At 42.3% G+C, this 27,649-nt stretch overlaps 1 protein-coding gene across 3 annotated transcripts; it reads right to left on the reverse strand.

Annotated features, from left to right (window-relative positions):
- Positions 1-35: 35 nt before the first annotated feature.
- On the reverse strand, positions 36-18,831 carry PM20D2 (peptidase M20 domain containing 2). 3 transcript variants are annotated; one of them, XM_075414378.1, is made up of 7 exons: positions 18,337-18,831; positions 18,103-18,251; positions 14,311-14,453; positions 10,656-10,810; positions 8,409-8,544; positions 3,977-4,084; positions 36-3,190 (listed from the first exon to the last, which is right to left on the reverse strand). In XM_075414378.1, the coding sequence occupies exons 1-7, from the start codon at positions 18,784-18,786 to the stop codon at positions 2,988-2,990; spliced, it is 1,344 nt and encodes a 447-aa protein (XP_075270493.1). In that variant the 5' UTR covers positions 18,787-18,831; the 3' UTR covers positions 36-2,987. The 3 variants fall into 3 exon arrangements, 2 of the variants coding, with proteins under 2 accessions (XP_075270493.1, XP_075270494.1); XR_012763218.1 differs by lacking the exon at positions 36-3,190 and adding an exon at positions 6,536-6,671 and having other exon boundaries at positions 4,000-4,084; XM_075414379.1 differs by lacking the exon at positions 36-3,190 and having other exon boundaries at positions 3,991-6,671.
- Between the last annotated feature and the right edge of the window lie 8,818 nt (positions 18,832-27,649).

Genomic DNA, 27,649 nt, shown 5'->3' on the forward strand with positions numbered 1-27,649 from the left:
GATGTATTTCTATAAATATGATTTATGAGCATAAGTTACAGAAAATCAAAGCAAGTTTTATTCTCACAGGAAATAAATTTCATCTATAATGGCACTGCAGTAGTAAAATCGTAACATTAAATCCCAAACTGCTTTAGTTCTGCACCTTAAGAACGAATGTTCTGAGACAAATCAGAACTAACTTGCCTGGGGAAGCTGAAAAGTCTCCATCCTTGGAGACTTCCAGGATCTGGCAAACGAAGCCAGGCTCACCTGATCCAGTGTTGGTGGCAGTCCCGCTTCAAGCTGGAGGCTGGACCAGGTTTAGCCTAACAGCAATCCTTCAGAGCGCCCTCCTAAGCACTGTTCCTATTCTATGAATTCTAACATGTTTTAATAGATAGAATAGCCCTAAGTTTATAAAGACTACCATTAAATATTATATTTTGAAAGCATTAACCCTCACTATGCAAACTATGCTATGGCAAACCAAAACGCAAAGCTTAAGACATCCTCACTCTTACATAATCATATCAAAAAAGGGGGGAGAAAAAAATGAAACTATTCCAATGAGGTTATGCAGCACCCCAATATTAATCAAAGGGCAAGAAAATTCAGTCACAATTAAATTGCTTTATTGACATCAACCCATCTTTAATCAGTACTTCAGTTTCATATTAATTCCAGCAGTGATTACAACAAAATTAAGACACACTTAGTGCAGAAATGTTTAATCAAATGATCTTGGACATGATGCAGCCAACAGCCAGCCAGTCCGGACAAAGCAAACTGAGAAGGCTGTGAGGCACATCAGCTTGCAGGAAACACAACAGTGCAGCACGTGTTCCTGTCACTGGGATTCCAACACTCCATCTTCAAAACAGCAAAGCAAGAAGTTAAGCAGTTCACGCAGGAGGAAATAAAAAGCCACATACATGCAGGAAATTCACAAACCAGCTTGTTAACCCATTAGAACTTCATGAATTGTAACTGTGTCTGAGAACTGGCACAGCAGGGTTTAAATTAAAAGTTAACAAGAAAGGTCCTTTGATGAATTTTGGACCAAATTTCAGCTGGATTTAGCATCCAACTTACTATCCTGGACTTGCCTGTAGCTCAGACTCCAACCCTCATCTGTTTCATGCATTCCCCTGTCAAAACTGTCTGCTAATGAAAGCCAGGATACCGCTGTTAGAACGATGGCCCATCTTGTAACCTGCAATACTTACAGTCATGCTCAACTTTTCAAACAGCTGGCTTGTAATACAAAACAACCCCCTTGAATTGTGCCTCTGGTTCTTACTGAAACAAACACTTCCTTTTTCCAAAGACACTGAGCATTTAATAGATTAACAGACAGTCTGTGCCCTATTACCTACAAGCACAGAGGCTGAAGTATCAGAAAGTCTAAAACTGTCAAATTACCTTGTCTACACTGCCTACGTGCCACACAAACAGTAGTCAGCCTAGTCACACTTTTTTTCCTTCTAAGAAGGGAAAGACTCAATAGAATTCTTCAGTAACAGCTGGAGGTGCGTTACAGAGTGCAGAAATGCAGAGGGACTGCACAGTTAAACAAAGACAAGGAATCTGTTTTTTCCAAAACTAGAAACTGAACGTAGAAATCAATAAAATATAAACTCTGATTAGAATTCTAGAGTTTACCATATAGAGACTGATGTTGTTGAAAATAAGGTTTCTGACATTATTTTGAGTATTCTGACTTCCTGGGGAGTACAGTTTGCCTGATGACTTCTCAGAAGCTTTCTTTAATACCTATGCTTAGGAAAATGTTACCCAGAAAGCTGTTTTTTCACTCATTCTGTTCACCGACTCGGCAGTTTTTATCCAAACAAAAGATTAGTTCTTTCTCTACGTATTCACGTGATCCTTTAACAAGCAAATTAAAAAAATCCTGAGAGGTCTGGACACACAGACCACCACTTAGAAAATACTGGCAACATTAACGTCTCTGGGAAGCAAAATAACGAGGATTAAACAGATTAACCATACAACATGCAAAGGACAACTGGCAAGACTTTACAGATCTGCTGCTTAGGGTGTGGGAACAAACAGGCTCCAGAAGCCAGTTACTGCACAAGCAAGCTTCTCAGAGCTTACTACAGGGGTTTGCACACAACCAGTTTAAGGTTACCTTCATTTACTGCTTCATAGTACCATGCTTGCATCTTTGTGAAAAAGACTTCCACTGGTTTTGCTAAATTTATACACACCCTTCAGATCAGTTAAGCTAGTGCAACACCTTGCGTAGACACTTGCATTGCCTTAGAGCAGAACTTCAGAAAGGTGCACGTGCATTTTCCTGCAGTAGTTCAAACGTGCTAATTTAAACAGGTAAGCATTTAGATGCTTTAGATTTTCTGATCGATGACTTCCCCACAACACCTCCAAAAGTTATTAGGAGGAAGGTCAAAGCATTTCAGGACACATCAACCATTACAGATCACACTTCCATACAAACAGTTTTCTTCCATTGCTATAAGCTACTATTGTCAAGACCAGGCATGCTTCCAAATATATGCCCCTCTCCCCAGCGAAACCAGCTCAGGTTTTAAAGATTCTGTCTTGCTCCAGGAAAAAGTGACTGGTCAGACAGAAATGCTTCGTAGATCAGATTCAGCCTATGATCACCAAGCGAACAGTGCTTATTTAAGAACAGAAATTTCCATGTAAATGACATATTTCCCTATACAGAATATAACTTTAGCAATATATAGAAAACCACAGACAAGGGATCTAAACACTACTATTTAACTTAAAGACAATATATTCAAGATCTCTCTCTAAAATTCATCACCATACTGAATACAGCAAACATTAGAGCTAGATGAAATTGCACATTTTTGAAAGCAATCATACTCTTTGCTTCTCCTAAAGTCCCCCCAAAAAATCAACCTTTCTTCAGCTATGTGTTTATCCAGCCCCTTCTGGGATTTAAATACAGCGTCTCCATTATGTGAATCCTACTGAGAAAGGTTTAATAAAGCTTAGTGTGATGCGCATGCTCCTATGCCAACGCCAGATCCTTTGTTAGATTCTACTGGATTTATTTGCCCCTCTTCTTTTAGCTTCACCTGTCTGAAGTCTTCCCTGACTTCTTCCAGCAGACTTGGCTGGAAAATGACATCCAGTGCTGTCATCGCCAAAGCTTTCGCTGTGCGCAAAGCATAGAACTGAGCATCCTGTGACCCTGCAGAAAAAAAGTAAGAGAAATTCAAGATTAGATTACTAATACTACATACTGACCACTAGCTTACTGCATAAGACATTCTGTAAAATAAGATATTCAAGTTTCAATTGCAAGACCAGTTTAAGAATCTACTTGCATGAAGTATGTCTTTTCTGATGCCTCAAAACAAATCTTCACATATAAGTACTTAACTTTGTGCTACTGATGTAAACAATTAAGACTGAAAACAGGAAAATGAGTATTCACATCTTCCTTTTCAGAAAATGCAGTTTACACAGTTATCTCTTATGTAAAAATAATTTTTATCTTCTGGGTTTAGAAACTCTTCTGACTATGCTTCTGGGGATAATCCTTCTAGTTTCTTCTGTCTAGATGGTATACAAAGTTAGGCTTTTAGCACAAGGAGTGGTTATCCTTCCCATATACATTTAACTTTAAACACAAAAATAGATAACCTACATTCAGCTTTTTTCTGCAACTCTACAATTAACTAAGTTAATTGTTTCAGAGTCCATATTCACCTCAGATCCCATCATGCTTGAAGAAAGTAACTCCCATTTCTACACAGGTATTCACATGCAGCCACTGTCCGATCTAGCACTTACACTTTTATACATATACTATGCAGTAGGTTTGAATGCCATAAAAGCATGTGAAAGCTTTAATCCTCTGTAATCTGAAATATTTATAAATTCTAGATTTGCTGTAGTGAAGAGTCAGCAAACAGTCCCTACAATGCATAAAGGTTCCAAATGTAAACCTCTAACCCTTTGCACTCCCACTCACCAGCAGCTTCTGTGTACTGCTCAGTATGATTCAATGCATCAGAGCCAATATAAAAATAAGGATGAAGCCCAGGGACTACAAACGTAACGTTTCCAAAGTCCGTGGAACCTAGAAGCAGCACAGAAATTCTCTTAACAAACAAGAGTTGAAGAGTTTTGAATGCTGTAAGAAAATGTATGATAGATATTATGTCCAGCCCATATCTAAAGTGGAATATCCTTTGCCCCAAATACTAAAATAAAAGCATTCCTAATGAGTCATAATTCATACAAAAATCTCCCATCACTGATTTATTTTCCCTAACTAGCCATCTTCAGATGCTGCTCTCCAGTGTGCTTCTGATCAATAATCAGTTACTGGACTGCAAGGAAGACGTATCAGCATGTTCCCATTCCATTCACTGGTATTTTTTTATCAAGCATGTCCTGCTACTCTAATTCAGAAACAATGAAAGCTGCAAACCTTGGAGCTTTGGGGAATTCAGCTATTTTCCTGCTACAGCCCTCAGAACCAGGCCCAATTCCTGCTTTTCACCAGTATGCAAATATTCAGCATTAGGTAGGGGACTCTGAAGTAGTAACAATCTATCTTTACACAAAAACAGATCGAGTATAACTTTTTCCTGTGCTTTTTGATTATTCTAAGTTATGGAAACCTTAGCAGCACAAGCACTCCTGGAATAACAAGACAAATAACTAGACAAAACACTAATGCTCTGTAGACAAAAAAATTCTTGATAGCAATGCTGCAGATTTTAATGATGATTCTTTCATGCCTGACTAGCACTTTCAGTGTGTCAGCTAGTGATAGTACTTATCTCACAGTACTGCCTTATCTATTTAATGATACCATCCAGAAGTAGTAGATCCTTCACAATAAATCACCCAGGAGTCTGCAATCACTTCCTGTGTGCCTCTTTTACCCAAACAAGCAATCCACTTGGTATTTGTTAAAATGACATTTAGAAGCTGGAGAAATCAACATATCACTTGTTATGAAATTCAGATACCAGAGGAAGCATTGTTTCATAGTGGGTAAAAATAGGGATGAAGAACTAAGATCTCAATTAACTTCCTTCAGGCCAATCAGAACTGCAAGAATTTTTTTCTTTAGCAAAGGCATATAAAATGACGGTTGCAAAGACTTAATATTATTTGTAACACATCAGGTAGCCTCCATATCATTATACTTTATGGAGAAGATACTGCTAATGCCTTAAGACTTAGCAACAAAATGACTGAAGAACACAGATTTCATTTGGAAACATACAGCTAATAAAAGTGAGTCCACAGAGCCTACATTATGGACCAAAGAGGACAAGACTAGCTTGCTATTTGCTTTGCCTACGAACAGAAACAGGAAGCCTTGTCCAAAACCATGGACAAACCATAAATTCATTATGCATTTGAAGAAAATCTAACTCTTGGCACAGCACCAAGTTATTTTAGTTTTCAGTAGTCTACACTATAGATCCATTCTTTGGTCAGTCTGGAAAGACAAACCAGAAGTACAGAAGTTCTGCCTACTCCAGACTAAACCAAAAGCTCTAGACCTGCCTTACTAAGTCCCAATATACAAACCGCTGGAAAGACTGTGTTGGCCTTTTTGCATCCAGCAAATTAAGCCTTAGCAATTTCAGTGTATCCCAGCTCTCAGTCATGGAATTCCACTTAAATTTATATCCATATCCAATCTACTAACAGTTTACAAGTTATTTTTGTTGAATGTAAGGGATTTAAACTTGGTATTTTCTATTAAGACGGAGAGCTTACCAAGCCAAAATCCAGGCAGCTTTTAACAAAAATGTGACGGTCAAATCTTCCCCTCCATCAGAAAAAAATCTTACGTTCTTTAGTGGTAATAACCTAGTGGCATATGTAAAACATGAGGTGTTCCAATGATTTCCATACAAACATTGGAAATGTATGCTTGCTAGAGATATACAGATTGGGATTCCCTCAGAAGCATAAATAATTGCATAGTTGTCAATGCAATACACAGACTTGTGCAGTATCTTCAACAGACAGGCATTGGGAGCTCCAGCCTCTGAAAAATACATCCTGAAGTTGATACTGAAGCCTCTTCCAGTCACTGAGCACGTAGCAGAAGCCAGTGTCACCACAAACATGAACGGAGGGGTAAAAAGCAAAATATTCCAGGAAGCATTTATATACAGCCCCAAGCTTCAACACTGGTATTTTCAAAACATACTGGCTCTTTCCTATGATTATCGGTATCAGTTTTGTGCACAGGAAGCCAATGAACCCCATGAATGCTAAAAAGGTCAGAGTAAGTTATCACAAGCGTGGGTGCCTCAATTAAGGCATGCAAACTAAGGCATCTTGCTTCGGTAGGTTATTGACATCCTGTAGTAGAGCTACCCTACCAGCAGAACGAGAAACAGGCCATGGCCCCTGGTCAAAGCCAACTCAGATTCACATTATTTCACACCATCCTGGCTGTGTGTCATGAGTGGAGTGTGCATGAGGCACACACAAGGTAGTGTGATTTGGTGGACTAACGGAATTCTTCGTAATGCTTAGCTGCCTAGAGCGATACCTGTAAGCAGACCGATACTAATACCCATGTAGAGGTGGCAGCGAGTATGCTCATCTGTTAACGACTTTTCTGCTGCACAGACATGGAGAAGCAACTGAGCTATCTTCCTTCCCTTTCAACAGAAGAAACTGATATCCTAAAAGAAAACATTGAAAACCATATGAAAACTAAACAGAAATAGAGGTCTTGAAAAAGATGAGATAAAACACGCAACCCCTCCCAAAAAGGGTAGCATACAAAATTCCACTCCTATGTCTCCGGAGACTGCTTTGTTATCACTCCTGAATGCCCACTGCAAAAATTCAGAGAAGCAACTGTGGAAAGAAAATTCAGTAAGGCCCACGGCAGTAATAAAAACGTAATTGCTCAAACACATTTTGACATTCAAGCAGCAATTTAAGTACAGGATAGGCATACGAAGAGTTTCAGTTTAAGCACGTTCATGTTTAGCATTTAGCATATCATGTAACTTACATGAGAGCGCACTATTACAAGTGGGTGTCTGCACTAAGTTCATTCAAAGCCCTCCGAACCAGCAGGATCACCAGTATTCACGATCTTCACCCGTAATACAATCGTTTGAAGGAAGCAACTAGCAAAGCTCCATAATGTTTCACTACAGTAAACACTCTAAAATAAGGTTCCTCGGTCCCTTTCTTAGGCTAAATGAGCAAAGCAGTAAATCTTACTTGTACCACACTGAACGAAATAAAAAGAAATGTGCATTTAGTTATAATTTGCTTTTAAACCCAAGACAATGAAGCAATTGGAGAAAATATGCCAGTGTCATTTTAATTTAGAAAGGAAGAAGAGACAAAACAACCAGAACACCATTAGATACGCTGCCTTCCCCCCACAAAAAAGTTTGTAGTACTCTATACCCAAACACCAAGATCTCAACTATCCACGGATAATCTCCATTTAATGTACAGAAGATTAGTACGGCAACCAAACTAATTAGAATAACAGTTTCTTACTGAAAACAATCTTTTCCTTTCAACCAAAGAGTAAAAGTTTTATATATACAGTTACAATCAGTGGTGAAGGCTATAAAGTATCAGCAGCAGTTATAAGACTGGAACAGAGCTCCTGCAGAAAGATTCTGGAAAAAAAAACTGTTAAGGGTAACGAGAAACCCACCTGAGCATTCAAGAATTCACACTCCTATTACTATACCTCCGCTAGACCAAGAAAGTGAAATAGTTTGAGACACAGCCAAAACTCAGAAGTAAACACCTACTTGAATGGAATCCTTTGGAAAACTAATCTATTGGACTCGTGAACTAAAATTAGAAGCACAGAATACCTGTTAATGGAGAAAGGTTTAAATTAGGTTTACTGAGAGGCTTAAACTTCCAGTTTAAAATATCTTCAAAAACTCCCTCTAAAATATTAGTTAGATGCTAGAACATTTGTTTATATGTAATCTTGGAAAATATTGTTAAACAGGGTTCCTAAAAACTAAATCTCATCTTCATTCATAGCATAAACCAGAATTCTGTATTTCAAAGTAACAGAACGAGCCGCAATTCATTCCACATCCTCCCTCATGTTCTCAGTAAGACAGTTCTTATCTTTCCATCCTTCCATCCCTCCTGCCAACCAAACTGTTTCTTACTTGAAATACTCACAGAAATATTATCAGAAAATGATTACTGTCTTCCATACCCGTTTGGAAAATTTCTCAGCTTCTACAACAAATACAGAAACACAGGCCAGAGGTACGATCCTTTTGCACAGCTTCAATTTTCTAATTTGGCTTTCTTCTTCTGACCAAACTACATTTAATACACCTCTAATCCCATTATTTTATACATTTACGAGTTGATCAATCTAAGCTTAAGTCATAACAAAAAAACCCAGATCGAGTTACCTGACAAACCATTCAAGACGCAGTCTTCTGATATAAACTCTATTCCAAGCTTCTTTCCATTCTCCTTGTAAACCTTCTGCAGGCTCTTATTTGGAAGCACGTTGTAGTAATCATTTTCACCACCTTTTATTTCCACCTAGACAAAAACCCCAAATGATTAGAAATTTTTCACCAATCTAAGCCAGCTTAATGTAAAGAATTTAAAGGGTGGAAAAGTTAAATATATGTCCATACTTCAAGCCCATGTCAAAACAGACATAAGTGCCAAGTTTTTTTCAAAAAATGCAACATTCTGCCAAATATTAGCCTTGATCAAAACACAGCTGGTGCTTTGTCAAGCTTGCACTAGATAGCCAAATTCCAGAAGCATGGATTTCACTGCGAGTATCTCCAAAAATAGTAAGCAAACATTTCCTGTAACTTCTAACGATTTCCACTGCAGGTACTACTAAGTTACACAGAAATCAATTCAGTCTCTCACCAAATTCTATTTCACTATTTTTGTTTAGAACACTTCCAGTAACTACAGTCTCATTCATGAAATGACTTCACACAGGCAAGAAGCTTGAAAATAAATGTAAAAAACGTACTAATGTCAAGTTTCAAAAGAGATCTCGACTTTCACTCTACATAAAGTACACTTTCTAAAATCCTTTTCTAGCTAGAGGGGAGAGGCCATACTAGGAAAACAGCATCTAATGCCTCAAATAGACTTGAAAACTCACTAGGTCACATTCATATACACTATACCTGTTTGTTCTGATGAGCACAGACATCCTTTTCACAGCTCTATTAGCCATCGGCCTGTAAAAATGGAGCAGGTAGAACTGCCCATCTTAGCAATACATTGCAAGGTAATGATACTGGCAGAACCAGCTACAGGAGAGACACTTCCACTTACTAAAATAAAAAAAAATGAGCAGAACACTAACTGAAAAAACCAGTCAGTTTTTCACATTTGTCTGCTATGTGACCCTGCTGTTTAATGGGGCAAAGGAAATAGAGGGATGCTCCAGCTCACTGAAAAAATCCTAAAGGTCACATACATCTTGAGGAGCCAGGAGGAGGATCTTGGAAATTACAGACTGGTCAAACCGTCCTATCCTCAAGCTCCTGGAGAGATTATAGAGCAAATAAATCCTCCTAAGATCCATGTCCAGGCACATGAATCATAAGGTGACTGTGACTATCCAGCATAGATTCATGAAGAGCAGATGGTGCATGACCAAGCTTAGCTTTTCATGACGACAGGTCTGGCTCAGTGGACACAGAAGACATTCAGGCTCAAAGTGTCATGATCAGTGGCACAAAAATCCGTATTGCTGCCTGTTACTTGTAGCATCCATCTGCAATCAATACTGGTGCCATTACTGTTCTAGTATCTCCATTATTGATGCAGACAACACCTGTGAGACCACAGCTGGTATACTGTGTTCATTTTTGTGCTCCTGAACTGTATGTAGACAGGAGAAGTTCAGGGGAAGACCACTAACACGATTAGAGTGTTGGAGAACACAACATACAAGGAAAGGCTGAAAGAACTTGGTTTCTTAACCTTCAGAAAAGAAGGTTAACCTGCCTACAGCTACCACATGGGGAGGGTAGAGATAAGACTTCTCAGAGATGCCCAGTGACATGACAGGAGGCAACAAAGGAAACTCCTATTAGATACAACAGAATCAAAGAAGTTAGTTGAAGTTGGAAAGCACCTCTCGAGTTCATCTTCTCCAACTTCCCTGCACAAGCAGGGTCACCTAGAGCTGGTTGCCCAGGACCATATCAATGCAGCTTTTCAGCATCTTCAAGGATGGAAACATAAGTCTCTCCAGGCAACGCATCCCAGTGCTCAGACAGCACAGTATAAAAACCAGGATAACCCCTGTTCAGCATGAGATGGGTAGGGCACTGTTGAAAGAGGTTGTACAATTTCATCCTTGGAGATACTCAGAAGTCCACAGGCACTGAGGAATCTGCTCTAACTCGTCCTGCTCTGAAGAGCGGCTTAGACTAGATGACTTCTGGACGTGTCTCCCAATCTAGATTATTCTATGATTCTATGGCATTCTATTCACAAAACCAAGCTTTCTTTCAGGACAGAATTGCAACAGAATAGCAAATAGTATCACTGACATTGTGATTTCTTTCAGCTAAACACCACGCAGACAAATGCTATAAGCCTCAGCTCCCTATTCTGGCCTACCTTATCTCTAGCGTAATAGAAACGCATGACCACGAACATATTCTTACTTTGCATCCTGTGGCCAGTGCTGCAGATTTGAAGCAGTTCTCAACCTTCTCTGTCAGAACAGAAAGATCTTTCATTGAAGGGGCACGCAAGTAAAACTCAAGTTCAGCATAAGAAGGAATGATGTTAGGTTTCACACCACCATTTTTTATTACACCTGCAGAAAGGGAAAAGTCATGTTATCTGTGTTAAATACAAATGCTTGATCTTCAGCCCTGTAATGAAACTCCTTGCTCAAAAACTAAATATATAAACCAAAAAAACCATCAGCTGAGCATGAAATATATAAAGAATGTCAAAAATACAATATGTGGACAAAGTTTCTTCATCACATCAGATTAAGTGGAATATGTGCATGTTGTTCAGCCCAATTTAATTGCATTCTTTGGTTAGACATCTGTTATAAACCTGAAAACAAGTCATACTAGCATTTGTAGTTAATACCCTAAAATTCAATGCACCAGAGTCGTACAACAATTTGGCTGCCATTGAACAAAAAAAATTGTTATAAAGGCTACCTTGGATTCCAACTTTTAAAGGTTTCCTCAGCTAGAGTATTTCCAACTTATTTTGCCAGCTTGGAGAGAAATTGAGTAAGCTACATTTCTCAGCAATACTGGAGTAATGTGTGTTGCAATGCACAGGAAGTTAATTAGATTCCTCATACTAATTCTTTAGAAATACTGTGATGTGCAATACACGTAGTTTTATTCAAGATCAAAGTTTGAGTTGAAAGTGTTCCCTCACAGAAATGTGTGACAACTACATGGTTTTCAATTATGGCACCAGAGACATTACCATAAAAGACCGTAATCTTTAGATACTTCAACGATAAAACATACAGACCTCAATTCTACATTAGATTTCAGTGCATTAACAGCTCACTGCTTTCAACAGGCTGTTTGTTTCCCTGGCCTCCTATCGTCTCTCTCTCTCTATATATATGTTTTATATATGTATGTGTGGGAAAAGATTCCTGTAGAACCTGAGAAACTATCTACCTTAAATGTTCCTCCTGTGCAAAGATGACTAACAAAGCTAGTGAAGGGTCTAGAGCACAAGTCTTACGAGGCGTGGCTGAGGGAACTGGGGTTGTTCAGCCTGGAGAAAAGGAGGCGGAGGGGAGATCTTATCACTCTACAACTACCTGAAGAGAGGCTGTAGTGAGGTGTGTGACAGTAACTTCTCTCAAGTAACTAGCAATAGGACAAGAGGCAACAGCCTCAAGTTGCACCAGGGGAGGCGTAGATTGGCTATTAGGCAAAACTTCTTCACTGAAAGGGTTATCAAGCATGGGCACAAGCTGCCCAGGGAAGTGGTGGAGTCACCACCCCTGGAGGTGTTTAAACGACATGTAGATGTGGTGCTCAGAGACATGGTGTAGTGGTGGACTTGGCAGTGTTAGGTTAACGGCTGGACTCAAAGGTCTTTTCCAATCTAAACGCTTCTATTATTAAATGGAAATACTGCACAAACTTATTGATGTGTGTCACTGAAACCTGAAAGGACAGCACTATCAGGATGCAAACAGGCAACAAATCTTTACTTTTGGTGCAGAAAACCTACGAAGACTATGAACTCCCCTCTCAAGTAAAACCCTTCCGATCTTGAATACAGTCAAAGTAAACAAAGTGCTGAATTAAACCACTATCAGTACTAGTCCATAACAGGAACAGCTCCGATGAGAGGGACAGACATCACACAAAAGGAACAAGCAACTAAGTCGTCATGAATTTGCACAACGCACATCATTATATGTCTGCTCAAAACAAGTAGCTTAATGAGTAAACGGTTTTCATTTGTCTTCCAACACATTTGTAAATGGAACTGGATAAAGCCTAAGAATATGTCTGCACTTCAATTTCAAAGCAACTACAATATGGACTGGACAGCAGATCTAGCTTAAAAGTAGGCTGCCTGCACACTACCAGCAGCACTTCGCATGCCCTGCTTCTAGATAGAATTTTTTTTTTTACAGCCTAATACAACTTCTTGCAGAAAAAAAAATTTCTACATTCCTATTTTTCAAGGGGGCAACATTTAATTAATACATAAGTTTCTTTCCCCCCTACTTATGAAATATTAGATAAACTCCAACAAACATTGTTTAAGTACATAAAACATTGCTTAGAAATTCTAGACTTTAAGTAATGGAAATTATTTCAGTTCTTGTTAGTGGGTTAACACTAAGATTTTTAGGATCCTTTAAGTCAGCCACAGCTGTTACTGCAAGCTTGCAACACAAGACCTCCAACACACTGCTGTAAAGAAAGCATTTCTAAAATTAAATCCCATTCTGGCTGCTTATACTTTTCCATAGGTATTTTAAATATTTTCAGTTTGAAAACCAGGTTTATGACAGAAGTTGTATCAACACAGTAATTTAAGTTTCACTGTGGTTTGAGGAGGCTTTTTTAGATACTCAGCTGTTTTGCCTACACTACCCACATAGCCTTGAGAAACTACGAAGACAGCACTATTTAGTGCTTTAGGCTTAGATTTAACAGAAGACTTAGGCACCTCTAATTCTAAACCTGCAACGTATTAGTTCCAGACACCAAAACTCATAGTTAAATGCCTTGTTTCCTATAGAGCAATAGGACATAGAGCTAAGACTACGCCCACTATCTGAAATTCGTCTGGCTATGCTGCACAGCAGAGCTGCAAACATATTCATCTACAGTCAAAAGGCTTAGGGCTTCCAGACTCCATCCAGATATCCTGGAAAGAAATACACACATGTATTACAAAGTACAAGCAGCCGAGACGCATAATGATCATTAGCTCAGAACTTCTGGAAGTGTTTTAAGCTCGTAACAAGTATTCCAAATGGACAGGTCTACATTCACAAGTCCTGCAGAAATGGCAAAATTTACTAATTTCAACTTGGAAAAAGTTGCATCAGGTGTAATAAGGGAAATCTGGGTTTATAACTAAAGGGCAGATTCCAACTCAACTTCCAAAACAAAAAGAAATGCAATGATGTTGAAGGGGTATGCATCAAGCTTAATGGTTAACATGCCTTATCACAAAATGACTTTCTACTCGCTATTAAATATTAGAATCCAGGGCACATCTAGCTGACTGGGCTGCTAACCAGAACTATGGGCTTCTGCCATCACTTTTTTTTTTGTACTTCAGCAAATAAAACTTCAGTCACTAGACCACTACACCTTTCCATAAATGTAAATATAAATGCCATTTAAATAATGGAATGTCTACTACAAAAATGATGCAGTAACGCTTCATTTTTCAGAAGCACTTAATCTTACAGCTTTGCAAAAACTTGTACATAAGCTTTAAGGAATTCAAGGCCACATACCAAAATAAACTTAGGACTTTGTTTTTTTTCTTTCTGAACTGCAACTTCAAGTGTAAAGACTTAACATTTGCCTAGCATCTACCTACTAGATACCAGCGTCCTCTTTTGAATCTGACCCATAAGCCTATTTTCAGAAGTTAGTTCTGTACATTGACATGATTTCAAAGATTACAGACAAGCTTTTTAAATGAAATGGTGCTATTTGATTATATCTGAAGTGACTATACTAATTTAGTGAAACAATGCAGTATTTTAAATTATGGGATTTTGTGAGTTAGTATTTCAACAGCCTAAACTCTTACTTGCTGGACATTACGATTTAATGAAGATCTCACCATGAACTCTCCAGGTCGGTTTCATTTGCTGTCTTAAAACAGACAGATTGTTGTATGCAAGAACGGCAGCATCTAATGCATTAACTCCTTCCCAAGGATAAGCAGCAGCATGAGAAGCTTTTCCATAGTATTTCACAGTCACACTAGGAAATAAAAGGCATTGCTTATTTGTTTTTCATTCACTGAAAAAACCTCTAAAATAAAAAGTTCCTTTTGTTCACACAAATATTTAAGTTTTGTGCAGCAAAACACCAAACAATTTATCTGGCACTGTTGCAAAGTTGAACTATCACTGAGTGCAGGACGATGCCGAAAGACTTCTAGAAAACCAGTAAAATGGAACAGTATCAAGAGCCAATCAGGCAAAAGAGCTACTGAAAACGTACCACTCTACAGCCTTTCCTGAGATGTACAGGCTTCACATACTAATTGAATGTCTCCAACACCTTTCCTATGCCTCCTGACTCTTCTGAGATTTGAAGTTACTAACATTCTTCCCAAAGGATAACAAACCCTTTTCTCTGATTCAAAATTCGAAGTTGATTGTCCTAATTCTTGTGTATGGTATGTAAGACAGCAAAAGCATACTACTAAGATCACATACAAGCCACGTCTAAACAACAAAATCCAAGTTTTAACGTGCAGTAAAGGCATAACCTGGTATAAAATATACATTACCGTGCTACAGCAATGACGTTCTTTCCCTGCACACCTCAAAAATGTTGGTAGACAGGATTACAACAAGGAAGAAATCTAGTGCAAAGGTTATCCTCCAACTTCACAGAAGTCAAAATACTGCACTTAAACACATCCAGTAAGAATTCATGCTTGGCTTCATCTTATGAGGGCCATTTATACTAGCCTTACAAGTAGTTTAGTATTTCAGATTATATGAAAACTCTTTACATGAGAGGCAAATATTAAATACTGGCAACTATATAATGTATTGCTACTTATGAAATACACAAGTATTAGTTTATTAATACTAGAGATTTTAACTAAATCTGTTTTTACTCAATACTCAGTCCCTTACCTAAAAAACTCCATCCTCAAGCCCAGAGTTCACCCCTGAGACACACGACCTGTCTGCTACTCACCTAGCACCAGCCTAACTTACTTGTCTTGCACAGATGCCAACTTGGCCTCTCCTGAACTGACCCCTCATGCTCTGAACCATGCCACAGCCGTAAGTTAATACCAGAACTTAAATACTGGATAGCAAAGAGCGACACAATGGATTGTACTGTTGCAGCAGAAAATGTCTCCTGCTACTGTCTGCAATCCAAATTAACTGTGCCCTTTTCCATCATCACCCATCCTCCAAGACAATCATACATCCCATTCTGTAAAGTATGTTATTAAAAATTTATTATCATTATGAAATCAATGTAAGAAAGCTTATCCATTAACATCTCAAGCATTAGACTGCAACCCCTCAAATCAACTCACAAAGGTGGCTGGACTGATACCTAGATACTCTCCCACGTAGTGGAGAGAAGGCAAAGTAAAACAGAAAGTCACACTGCAATCTTTTTTTCCCCACAAGAAACATGTGCTTCTTCAGAAAAATGCTATTTTAGCATTCATTTTCTTGTACTTCTATTGCTACACAAATGCTGCACTTGGAAAACACCACCAGATTTTGGTGAGTAACAAAACCCTAAGCCACTTTAAGAATATTAACAGAAGAATGTGGATCCTGCTCGACCAACAATAAATAGGCTGATTAGCTGAAGGATAAGCAAGAATCAGTAAATTTTGGCATGTATTCACTACAGTTATCCCAGTATGTTAATTTTACTTCAAGCACGAGCCAGCTTCGGAGTTTGCACATCTAGTAATACTAGCAATTTAGTGATCATCAGTCCTTAAATTCCTTAGAAAGAACCAAAAGATAAATTACAAGCCATCAAAACAGTCTTTGTACCTTTTGAATCTCATAATAAATCATGACGTTAGCTGAGTATTTCAGGCTATTGGAGGTAGTAAGCTGTTTCACTCAGTACTTCAGTTCCATGCCCCTCCACATTCACAGTTTAAAGGCTGTCTAGGACTTGCATCTTACAGCAGACCATCACCTCTGAAGGGAGGTTTCCAAATGTTAAAGTTTCAAACTCAAAAGGCTATTGCAAGAGTTGAAATGAACAGAAAGACAAAACTATTCATGAAAACTGCATCCTGAAGATTCTAAATATAGTCATAAGGTACAGCAGCCAAAAGCCAAACTAAGTGTTGAAGGAGATTACAATAACCACTTAAGACTCTTTAGAAACACAGTGATGGAATATAGCATAGAGCTAGCTAGGTAAGGAAAACTAGGTGTTCCTAGCCTTGTCTGTTTTACCATAAAACTTTGCAGTAACAGAAGCAAATTATCCACCAGGAACAGCGCCGGCAAAATCAAAATGGCCAATAAAATCAAGCATACAGGAGCTGGAAGGTAGCACAACCAAGATGAAACCAGCTCTCAGGACAGTAACTCAGAAATGGTTGGACAAACAGTCATTTAATTATTACAGAATTTAGTCAGACAGCCAGACATAATACTTGGAAAAATACATTGCCCTGGAGGGAGGTTACTAGTGGAGTCTCTATAAGATACGACCTTGGGATCAAGAATCATTAGTAACGGTGGCACAAAATGTAGTAACAAAACCTGCTGATAGACTACTGCCGGGACACTACGAAAACATAAGAGGTTTATACCATCAAAGGAAGAACAGCATGGCCTTGCAGACTGGCAGAGAAAGAACAGATTGAAACTCAGGAATATTTTAAAAGATCACGTACTTACAGACTAAGCATTTGTCTAAGAGTTCATTGCTTGAAAATGACTGAAGAGAAAGCCCCAAACATGCCAGCTAGCTGTCTCCAAAACAATAAGGAAACACTATGGTCCCAGCATCAGCTGAGTAAGGTCTAAGGAAATTCCACCTGGTGTACTGTGTACAGTCGTGGTTACACACATCCAGCAAGGAGTACCTTCCAGGCAAGTCAAGTCACTCCAAGTACAAACAAACAAGTGCTGACACAGAAGAGCAAGGCTAAGCAAAAGAAGACAAGGCGTAATTTCTTCAAGAGTTACAGGGTTAGCTGGCAAAAAAAAAAAAAGCTGAATGAGGGTATGACTGCTGTCTATAGATATATATTGAGGATGAACATGAAGAAAAGCCAAGAACTACTCTGAATTAAAAAAAGTTGATGTGAGAGTTAATAGATATAAAATGGTGATGAGTAAATTCAGGCCAGAAGTTAATAAGGATCCAAACAGCAGTCAGGCTCCGCTGGCTGGCTCTTTCAAAAGTGGGAGAGAAACCCTGAAACACTTTCACAACTGATTTATTAATGCGTACAGCAGGCTACATGACCTGTTGCCCAGGAAAGCAAGGAATCAGGATCCATGAGACTCCCTCCAGCTGCATGCTCTAAAATTTAAAGAACAGGTGTTTTTTAAATTGAACTTTTGATAGATAAGATAATCACATGTAGGTATGCAAACAAGTGCTTAGAAACATCAGAAGAAATAATGGATTTTAAGGACACGGGCAAGATTATCTCAGAGCAGTCAGAGATCTTTAACACTAGGCTGAACATTGCACTTTGGAAGAACGGCTTGGTATCCAGAAACCGTGACCTGGCTCCTTAGCTGACTGCAAGTACTTCATCTGAAGGGCACCCGCAAGGTCCCCGGCCCTAGGTTCAGCCTCTTCCAGAGGAGCTCCCCTACTCGGGGAGGGGAGAAAAAAAGGCTAAGGACGAGCCAGCGCTTTCCACCCGAACCTGCTCACTCACTCGTGCTCGGCCACGTCGGGCAGGTAAGCCGCATTCTCTTGCGAGGGGTGCGCCATGAAAACCACGTCCAGGTCGTCAAACGCTCCAGCCTTTATCAGGTCTATTTTGCCCCCTCCTTGCTCTTCCGCGGGCGTCCCCAGCACCGTGACCTGCAGCACGAAGGTAGAGAGTCAGGGGCCGCCGGGCCCACCGGGCCTCCCCCTCCTCCTCCGCCGCCCGCGGGCGGGCTCTCACCCGGACGGCGACGGGCGCCGGCGGCGGCAGGCTCTCCAGGGCGGCCTTCAGCGCCAGCGCGGCGGCGGCTCCCACCTCGGCGATGAGGTTGTGCCCGCAGGCGTGCCCGATGCCCGGCAGCGCGTCGTACTCGCAGAGGAAGGCGACGCGGAGCGGGCCCGGGCCCTGGCCCTGAGGCGAGGCCGTGCCCCACTCGGCGCGGAAGGCCGTGCCCAGCTTGTAGCGCGGCTGCACGGCCCAGGCGGCGCCCGGCAGCTCCCCGCTAGAGAAGAACCGGGTCATGGCGTCGTGAGCCTGGTGCTCCTCGTACGCCAGCTCGGGCCGGCTCCAGATGCCGCGGCTCAGCGCGCCCAGCCGTGCCGCGTTCAGCTCCACGCTCTCGCACGCCCGCTGCTTCAGCTCCTCCAGCGCGGCGGCCGGGCCGCCCGGCAGCGGCTCCTGCGGCCTCATGGGGGGGCGGCGGTGCGCGACCTCCGCCACCGCCTGCAGCCACCTGCCCGCCGGCAATGAGAGCGCCCGGCCGCCGCCACCCGCTTTTATCGCCTCCTCGGCGCCGAGGGGCACGCTGGGAATCGTAGTTTCCCACCCCGGCCCGGGCCGCCGGCGGCGCCCGCACAGAACTACCCGTCCCCGCGCGCCCCGCCGGTGCCGGCCCTTCCCGCCCTGCCGGTGGCCGCTCGCGCTTCGGCGCGGGGGAAGCGTTGGGCCTGCGTGGCGCGCGGGCAGGTCGGGCTGTCCGCGGAGTCCGAGCGGGAGGCAGGTGCGGGTTTGCGGGCTCTCCTGGCGACGTCCCGGTGGTCTCGGGACAGCTGCCTGAGCGGAGGCTGTGGTGAGGCGGGCGCCGGTCTCTGCTCTCAGGGAACCAGCGACGGGACGAGAGGAAGCGGCCTCAGGTTGCGTCAGGGGAGGTTTAGGTTGGGTATTAGAGAAAATTTCTTTACTGGAAGAGCGGTGAGGCGATGGAACAGGCTGCCCAGGGAGGTGGTGGTGGAGTCACCATCCTTGGAGGTGCTCAGAAAACGTGTGGATACGGCACTGCGGGACATGCTGGTGTTGGGCTGATGGTGGGGCTCGACGATCTTAGAGGTCTTTTCCAACCGTAATGATTCTGTGATTCGATGGCTTTGGGTTTTTTTTTCCCCTGAAGCTCCCATGCAACACGGCGTTTGTTTAAAATCGCGTGTGCACACGTCACTAATGATGGCTTAGCGGTAGCTGGAGTGGGCGTGAAGAGCTCACCGGGAGTTAATGTCAGACAGATGGCCGATAGCAGGGACCTTGCCTGTCTGACCAACCTGTACCTGATGAAAGTCGAAGTCAACAGAAACAAAATGACAAATTCTGCTGGTTTTCCTGTATGCATTGAATGACCAGGCATGCACTTTTTGCTTGCTTTAATCATGGTTTATTCACTATGCCCTTTCTCCGCAACTTTTCTGTCACACGGAGAGGTGCTTGGGTGTACTGAAACGCAGATTTCCCTGCTGCACAGAAGATGAGGAAGTCCTTCTGTTGTCCCTAAATCGGGGTTCTTCATCCGGTGTGCAGGATGCCAATCAACTCACTGAGTCAAGATATTTGTCTTTATTGCTAGGCTGCAGAGTAGGGTGCCGGGCATTTAACAGCAGCCAGCGCCCATCTCGGAAACATATGGGGTCTTCTATACAAAACAGTAACAAAGAAGAAATTACAGTAAAGCAGTCAATGTGTCACTTGTACAAAAACTTGCTCGCTCATGTCCCAGTTTTGGTCCAGCTCATTATACTAGGGTGGTCTTACATTTACATATGAAATCTCTTCCTAGGGGTGTGATTTTTAGTATTATAGTTAACCTAAGCTAACTATAGGATACACTCTTGTCTTGACTTCGTTTCAAGTTCACATACATGTATCTAAGTCAGCAGCAAGGCAGAAATTTACATCCTTTCTTATCTTGGGGCTTTCTGTGCTGTTCTTCAAAGTTTTGACTCGACCGAGGGGTCGGGTGCTCCTCCATCAGTCACACAGGCCTACGCAGTCGCTTAATTTGGAATCTCAGATAACTTTTAACCCTTTTCCTTCAACGTCACTTTTCCTAGCGGCAGCCAAACCCTACATGACTCTCAGTCACTCCAGGCCGAGTTCAGGCTCCCGTGCCTTATATTTGTCACAAGCTATTTCTACTCTTGCTCCCCACTCCAGCAAGTATCGTTGTTGTGATCGGTTCTTTCCCTTCACCCCCAAATCCTTCCAAGTGGAATAAAGCCCCCCACCCAAAAATATGTGCTGAACTTCCAACTACCCTATGGATACTTGCCGCTAGTATTTGTCAGCAGCTGAGGGGCCACATACTCAGCCAAGGGGTCATGTAATTCAGGTCTGTTTGCCAAGGGATTTCTAGGACTGACAGTCTTTTGGAGCAGTCAGTGTTCCTGCAGGCAGTGCCAGTGTGCTTTAGGAACAACCACGCTGGGCAGCCATCAAACCCTACCACACTTGCACTCGTGGAAAGAGCTGGCTCCACTTTTAGTGAAGGAGGGGGGGAAAAACCCACACATTTTTTCTTCCTAAGCACCTGGTTCCCTGAGGCACTACTGTTCACTATTTGGTTTCATATTTCTTTGACAAAGCCACGGGGTCCTGCTCAGCCCACTGTACCTTTCGCACAGATTCATCCTGTACACTGTATAGCTTTATGTACCTGATCAGTAGTTTTGCACCCAAAGGTGGGTGCTTGCAGTAGTTTTAAAAGCTGTAAATTGGAAAAATATTCCATGATAGGACATCGAAATGGCTTGCACATGATTCTTCAGGAGGATTAAATCTACTGCGTAGACCTCGCCCATTTGCTCTAAAAAAGCAAAAGTGATGGTTGTGGTTTTCCAAACAGTACCACGAGGGGAACCCTGCATTAGGTTTCATAGATATTTGCTGACGGTGGGGAAAAGGTGAGAGTCAGCTGGGAACTCTTTGGCTCCATTTCAAGGCAGAAGAGGATTATCCTCCACGGAGCACAAATTCTTTCACACCTTGTTCCCCAGCCATCGCCTCCTTCCACTAAAGCCCCTGCAGTCTGTCTTCGCCACATCCCTAGGTGCTTGTTTCAGCCCCACTTACCACATCCAGCCATTTCTACTCTTCACTCCTCAGTATCACCCAAAAAGTACTACTTTGCCTCTCCAAGCTCCAGGAGAGTGTTTGCAGTCCTGTTCTCCTCACCTAATGGATCCTGATTCTCCTGTCCTGCTCCCTCCTCCTAGCTGTATTCCCTGCCTCCACCAGGCACCAGTCTCTCCCTCCCAGCTCTTTCAGTCTCTGCTGAAGACAATCCCAGTTTGGTGCCCAGCCAGCCTAGGTCACCTCCCCACTTGCTTTCTGTTCCAGGAGCCCTACACCTTGTTTTTTCACAGCTTTCAAGGTCTGCTCTTCTATTTTTCCTCCTCACTTCTACTTCCCGTACTGTTTGTGCAGTCTCTACTTCATCTGCGTCTGATGCAGAGAATGCCCCGTATGCTGCAGGCTGTGATTTGAGGATTGAAAATGAGGGGCTTTTTGGCTGAGCTAGTTTTCTTCCAGACCGCTGAAATGGCTCTGCATGGGGTTAGATGGGAGCAGTCAGCACAGTGCGCTGCAGGGGATGTGCCAACACGTGGCCACGGTGGCTGCCACATGAAGGGCAAAGCCACAGTGGCCACTGCACGGACTGGATCCAGCCTAGGACTGGCTTAGGCTGCTTTGGCATTACAGCTGAGGGCGTCGAGCCTTGGAGCCAGAGCTGAGCCTGAGCTAAGGAGCGCAGGAATGGCGAGGCTTGGCCATGGAGCGAACTGCGCTGTGGCAGCTGCCTCCAGACAAACCAGCGTTTGAAGGGCTGAGGAAGGAGCAGGGAGTGCACAGCAATACAGGCATTTGAAAATGAGACAAACTTAGCTCTGGCTCATCCAGGGAAAATGTACCACTCACGAGGAGTGGCTAAATTACTTTTAGGGATTATGTTATCTGCTCACAGCTTGATTTCTTTTTTTTTCCCAACTGAGACATCTCAGATAATCACGGCGTTGATTTACTTATGTGACCACAGCCTTAATCATTTGAAATGAACCTTTAGGATATGCTTCAAATCCTCTTTGTCTGCCATAAGGACTTGTAAAGCACACATCAGTAAGCTAGCCAATAATTTTTTTAAATTAAGCATTTACAGGTTTTATGCCAGCTTGACAGTTCCAACTTGCATGTTTGAAAACTGATAATATGCACCATAATTAGTGCTAACATCAGTTAACATAACAATGGGTATGTTATTTTGTGAAGTTCCACTTCACAATCCCAGATAATTTACACACTCCATGTACAACGTAATTTTCTGTCATTAGTACTGTGTGTTTATTTGCGCCAGGTCCCAATTTTCCTTTTGTAGATAACCGATCTTTTTGAAGTACAATATTTTAGAGTGTACAAATCTGTTGTTAGACTGTAACAAATGCTGACTCTATAAAATACAACGCATTCAGCAGGTGTCCATCTTGGGAATGCCAATATTTTACAATGACCCTTTGAAATGTGGAATCTCCCCTCTTGCAAAAGTTGGAAGTGTTCATTACAGGATAGAGCAGGCAAAGGAGGAATGTGCTTCGATTTCTCTCGAAATAGATGAGATGAGACAAATTTCCTTACTCCTTTTTCTTCTTCTACAAAGGAAATGCATGGCCTGTTGCTGATTTCCTCATCATCAGCATTTCCTAGATAGTAAGCTACGGACTATGGACTATGTCCTAGCAGTACTCAGTGGCATTCATGTATGCCCCAGACTTTCACAAGGTGATCTACAAATCACATCTACAGATGATTTACAGATGGCAGAATCAGAGAGTCACAGAAGGCTGAGGCTGGGAGGCATCTGTAGACATCATCCAGTCCATCCTCTGCAAGGTCAGCTGGAGCAGGCTGCCCAGGTGGGTTCTGAATATCTCCAAGAATGGAGACTCCACAACCTCTCTGGGCAACCTATGCCTGTGCCCGGTCACCCTTATGGTGAAAAAGTGTTTTCCTGTGTTCAGAATGAATTAAGGGGTTTTAGTTTGTACCCATTGCCTCTTGTCCTGTCACTGGACACCACTGAGAAGAGTTTGTCTCTTCAGGTGCTTACGCACATTGCTAAGATCCTCTTGAGCCTTCTCTTCTTCACATTGTGCACTCCCATCCCTCCCAGCTTTTCCTCATGACTGAGTTCCCCTCGTGTCATGAGAAAAAGCTGGGAGGGCTGGGAGTGCGCAATGTGGAGAAGCTCCAGTTCCTCAGTCATTTTCATGGCCCTGCACTGGACTCACTCCAGTAGCTCCATATTTTCCTTGTACTGAGGAGTCCAGACCCAGACACAGGACTCCAGATGCGGCCTCACCAGTGCTGTACCTCCCTCAACCTGCTGGCAATGCTCTTACTAATGCACCTTGGAGTGCTCTTGCCCTCTTTGCCATGAGGACTTACTGTTGCCTCACGCTTAGCTTGGTGTCCACCAGAACCCCCAGGTCCTTCTCAGCAAAGCTCATTCCCAGCTGGTTGGCCCCCAGCACGTCCTGGTGCCAGGGGCTGTTCCTCCCCAGGGGCAGGACTTTGTGCTGTCCTCTGTTGAACTTTGTGAGATTTCTTCCAGCCCATTTCTCCAGTCTGTGCAGGTCCATCTGGACGGCAACACAACCCCCTGGTCTATCAGCTGCTCCTCCTAGTTTTGTATCATCTATACACTGTCCAGGTGGCTAATGAAGATGCTCAATGGTACTGGACCCAGTGTGGGCCTCTGGGGTACACCAGCAGTGACTGGCCTCCAGCTGGACTTTCTGCTGCTGATCACAACCCTCAGAGGCTGGCTGTTCAGCTAGATACCCTCCTTGGGTACATCTTAGGCCTGTAAGACTGTTAAACTGCCTTCACAGCATGTCAGTCAGTAACGGTAGGCGACAGAAAACATTTAAAGGACAAATCCAAAGAATACAGTAAGCAAAGTATATGAAACGGGTGGGCACCTTGACATCACAGCAATTAATCGAAGAATCATAGAATCATAGAATGCTTTGGGTTGGAAGGGACCTTTAGAGGTTGTCTAGCCCAACCCCCTGCAGTGAGCAGGGACATCTTCAACTAGACCAGAGCCCTGTCCAACCTGGGCTTGGATGTTTCCAGGGATGGGGCCTCCACTATCTCTCTGGGCAACCTGTGCCAGGATTTCACCACCCTCATGGTAAGAAATGTCTTCCTTATATCGAGTCTAAATCTACCCTCCCTTAGTTTAAAGCCATTGCTCCTTGTCCTGTCACAGAGAAGAGATGCTTCAAAGGGCTTCACTATCCTTTGAAGCAGAGAAACCACAGTACTGCCAGAAAACTCTTCTTCCTCTGCGCAGGAGCACGGCACATGAGGAGGCCAGGCAGAGCCTGGACTTGCTGGCAGGGGGGAGCCTCCCTCCGTACCTCCTGGCACGTGTTCCTGTTGCTGCTTCTCTTGTGTGGGTCTGGCAACCACGTCGTCTTCAACGAGCTAATTCAGTCAGTAAAAATCAGCTCAGAAACAAAGATGGATATTTTTCAGCTGGATGCGGTTTCACAAGACACATGAGAGCTCTCTGCTTCCAAAAAGGTCTTCCCCGGTTCCACCATGATTTTTCCTCTCCCAGCCAAAAACTCCTGCCACACGCTATGGTGTCTTTGGTATTTGTTGGACCTTTACCTGAGCTGATGCAATTGACTAAAATGGCACAAAAATAGCTTATGAAAAACGTTGGGTAATTTCATGTTATTTTAGTGAGCTAAATTGGGAAAAGTTCTGAGAAGTGCTGGGGCAAGGAGGATGTAGTGAGACTGGCTGTGTGGGAGCAGCGAGCTGCTCAGTCAGCTCAGCTGCTCTGGTAAAGCCCACCCTGACAGAGCTGCTGGGACCATCACTGTTGAGGACATCCCACTGATGAAAAATTAATTTGCAGCTGTAGCATGTTATCAAGGCAGAGAGGGGGTCTTGGTGGTGAGCAAAGCAAGGGAACAACTTCACGTAAGCTGAAGACTAAGCAAGGCCACAATAATTTTTTTCTCTGCCGCAATAAAAACAGTGCTGTGGCTCCCGAAATCAGACCAGTTTGGGAAAGACAAAGGAAAAGGTGTATTTTTATTCATAAGGAATGTGTGCACTCTAAATGAGGCTTCTATTCCTTTCGTACAAAGCCCTTGCCTTCCTAGTCTTGTTCCTATTCTGTCTCCCCCTCAATATGTGTTAACTGTTTGTGTGGAAGAACTATCGGGTATTTACCCCATAGATGGGATGGTACCTTTGAAATCAAGCAATAATTTTCTTGTTCCTTATCTTAGAAAGCTTCAGTTCACAGCTATTACACTATCATATTTTTTCTCCTACTTTAGGAGAAGACACCAGTCTTTCAACATTTTATGCCAGTAAGAAAATTCATTGAATGTCACCAGTAGGAAGAAAACATTTATATTCAGTATCTTCATTTTCTATAGGTTGTGCCTTGGGTTATGATTGTGAGAATGTTGTGTTATAGTCAATCTAAATGATAAGTCTACAAAATACAAAATATATATCTGAAACATGTTGTTCTGGTCTACGAAACAAAAAAAAATTAATGCTTTTTTTAAAAACAAGGTCAAAAATGCTATGATATTTTTATTGTGCTAAACATTATAATACAGTATTAGACTGCTAAAAATACTGTTTCTATATAGAGGAAATACAATCTAGGCAACATTGTGGTTCTTTGGGAGAAGCAAGAACTGTGGGTATGTTTATTTGTAAGTAAACAAGAACAAACTTCGCAGCTGCTAATTCAATTCATATTCCTGGAATCAAGCTGTAAACAAATGCTTGTATTTTTGTTTTAGAGGGTGGATGAGGTTCAGTAGCTTTCCATTGGTCTAAAAGAAGGAACATCTGTTGTGGCCATAAAAAACTTGATGATCAAGTTTACCACGTCCCACATTAGCAACATTAGGCATTTAGGTTGAAATCCAGATCAGACTGAACTCGGTGAAAGTTTCGCTGTTAAATTCAGGGTGGCCTGGATTTCAAGCCAAAATCCAAAGCTTTAGAAACAATAGCACAGTGAGTATTAAAAACAAAAGTAGGCTGTTGCTGTGTGTAGGAGCTGTACACTGACTGGCCTAAAATAACATTCCAGTCTGGTTTACAAACAGCTTCATACTATGAAATACATATCAAGACATACTATGCTGTGAAAGTGGGTTGTATGTTTAAAAAGAAAGCGTGGTAAGGGCTTCTTTGGTCAGATCGCAATATCAGTATCACCATAAAGCAGAAGGTTTTTAAAGATCTCAGAGAGAGAAGTGGCTTAAGTCACTGAAGCATGTTGTCTTATTTAACCGTTAATGGATCAATGCCACTATGTCTCATACATTTGTTATCAAGGGAAAATAAATGCAGGATAGGTGGATTCAGAAAAGCAAAGCCTTCTCCCTGTAGATGTACCATTCCCACCACTTTAGAGTTAATCATAGTGTGGTCAAAACTTCATTGTCCAGAGCAGACCGAGTCAGAAAATATGAGCTTAATGTTCCCCTCAGATTTGGTTACATCATGTACAAAATTTGGAATTAAATCAGAAATTCCTCACATAGCATGTTTATTCCTCAGGACCTTTTTCATCTCCCTTTCCGAGTCTCCTGTGTGTTAGCTGTTTGGTTTAGTGATTCAGACCTCACCATTTGTCCAAGTGCTGTGAACCTGTACCCAAAAGGGCAAGGCAAAAGCCGTGCTTAGAGCTCAGATACGTTCACTGAGAAGGCAGCTGTGTCTGTTTGAGATGCCACTGCCCGCAGCTCTTTGAGCCTGCCAAAGATGCCTGCCCCAGCTCTGGTGGCAGAAGGAGACACAAGGGTCTCTGAGCTGTTTCTGTACAAAGTGCAAGAGCTTAACTCAAGCTGCCCCCACCCCCCTTGGCTTTTTATTCTTTAAACACTGGACTTTATCCTGAAGCAGCTTAGAATTATCTGTGTTTTCAGTCTGCTGACTCCGCTGTGTGGGTGGTATCCTCTGGGAGAGAGGCAGTAATATTTTAAACTGACACAGTTATTTTCAAAACAATCCCTTTCATGCACCATTAGCCCCAGAGACTGATATAAGCTTTGCTGGCTTTAGACTGGTTGAACAAAACAGGGCTCTTGTATCTGCTGCAGATTTTGTTTGTACTCTGACAGCTGCAAGAATGCAGTGAGGAGTTAGTTGTATTCTGTATTATTGCTGTTTTTCCATCTGGGGTGTGATTTTTTTGACAAGAAACATTAGTTAACATCAGGAAAAGTTCAAAGATTGCCTG

This window comes from Opisthocomus hoazin, chromosome 2 (genome assembly GCF_030867145.1).
Source record: "Opisthocomus hoazin isolate bOpiHoa1 chromosome 2, bOpiHoa1.hap1, whole genome shotgun sequence".
Taxonomy (NCBI): domain Eukaryota; kingdom Metazoa; phylum Chordata; class Aves; order Opisthocomiformes; family Opisthocomidae; genus Opisthocomus; species Opisthocomus hoazin.

Bases quoted from the DNA above. Each gene is read 5' to 3' on its own strand.
- PM20D2 (XM_075414378.1), bottom strand. From the start codon at position 18,786: ATGAGGCCGCAGGAGCCGCTGCCGGGCGGCCCGGCCGCCGCGCTGGAG. The intron at 10,811-14,310 runs GTGAGATCTTCA...CCCTTTCTGCAG, and splicing joins ACCGACCTGGAGAGTTCATG to GTGTAATAAAAAATGGTGGT. The intron at 8,545-10,655 runs GTAAGAATATGT...GTTTTTGTCTAG, and splicing joins CACTGGCCACAGGATGCAAA to GTGGAAATAAAAGGTGGTGA.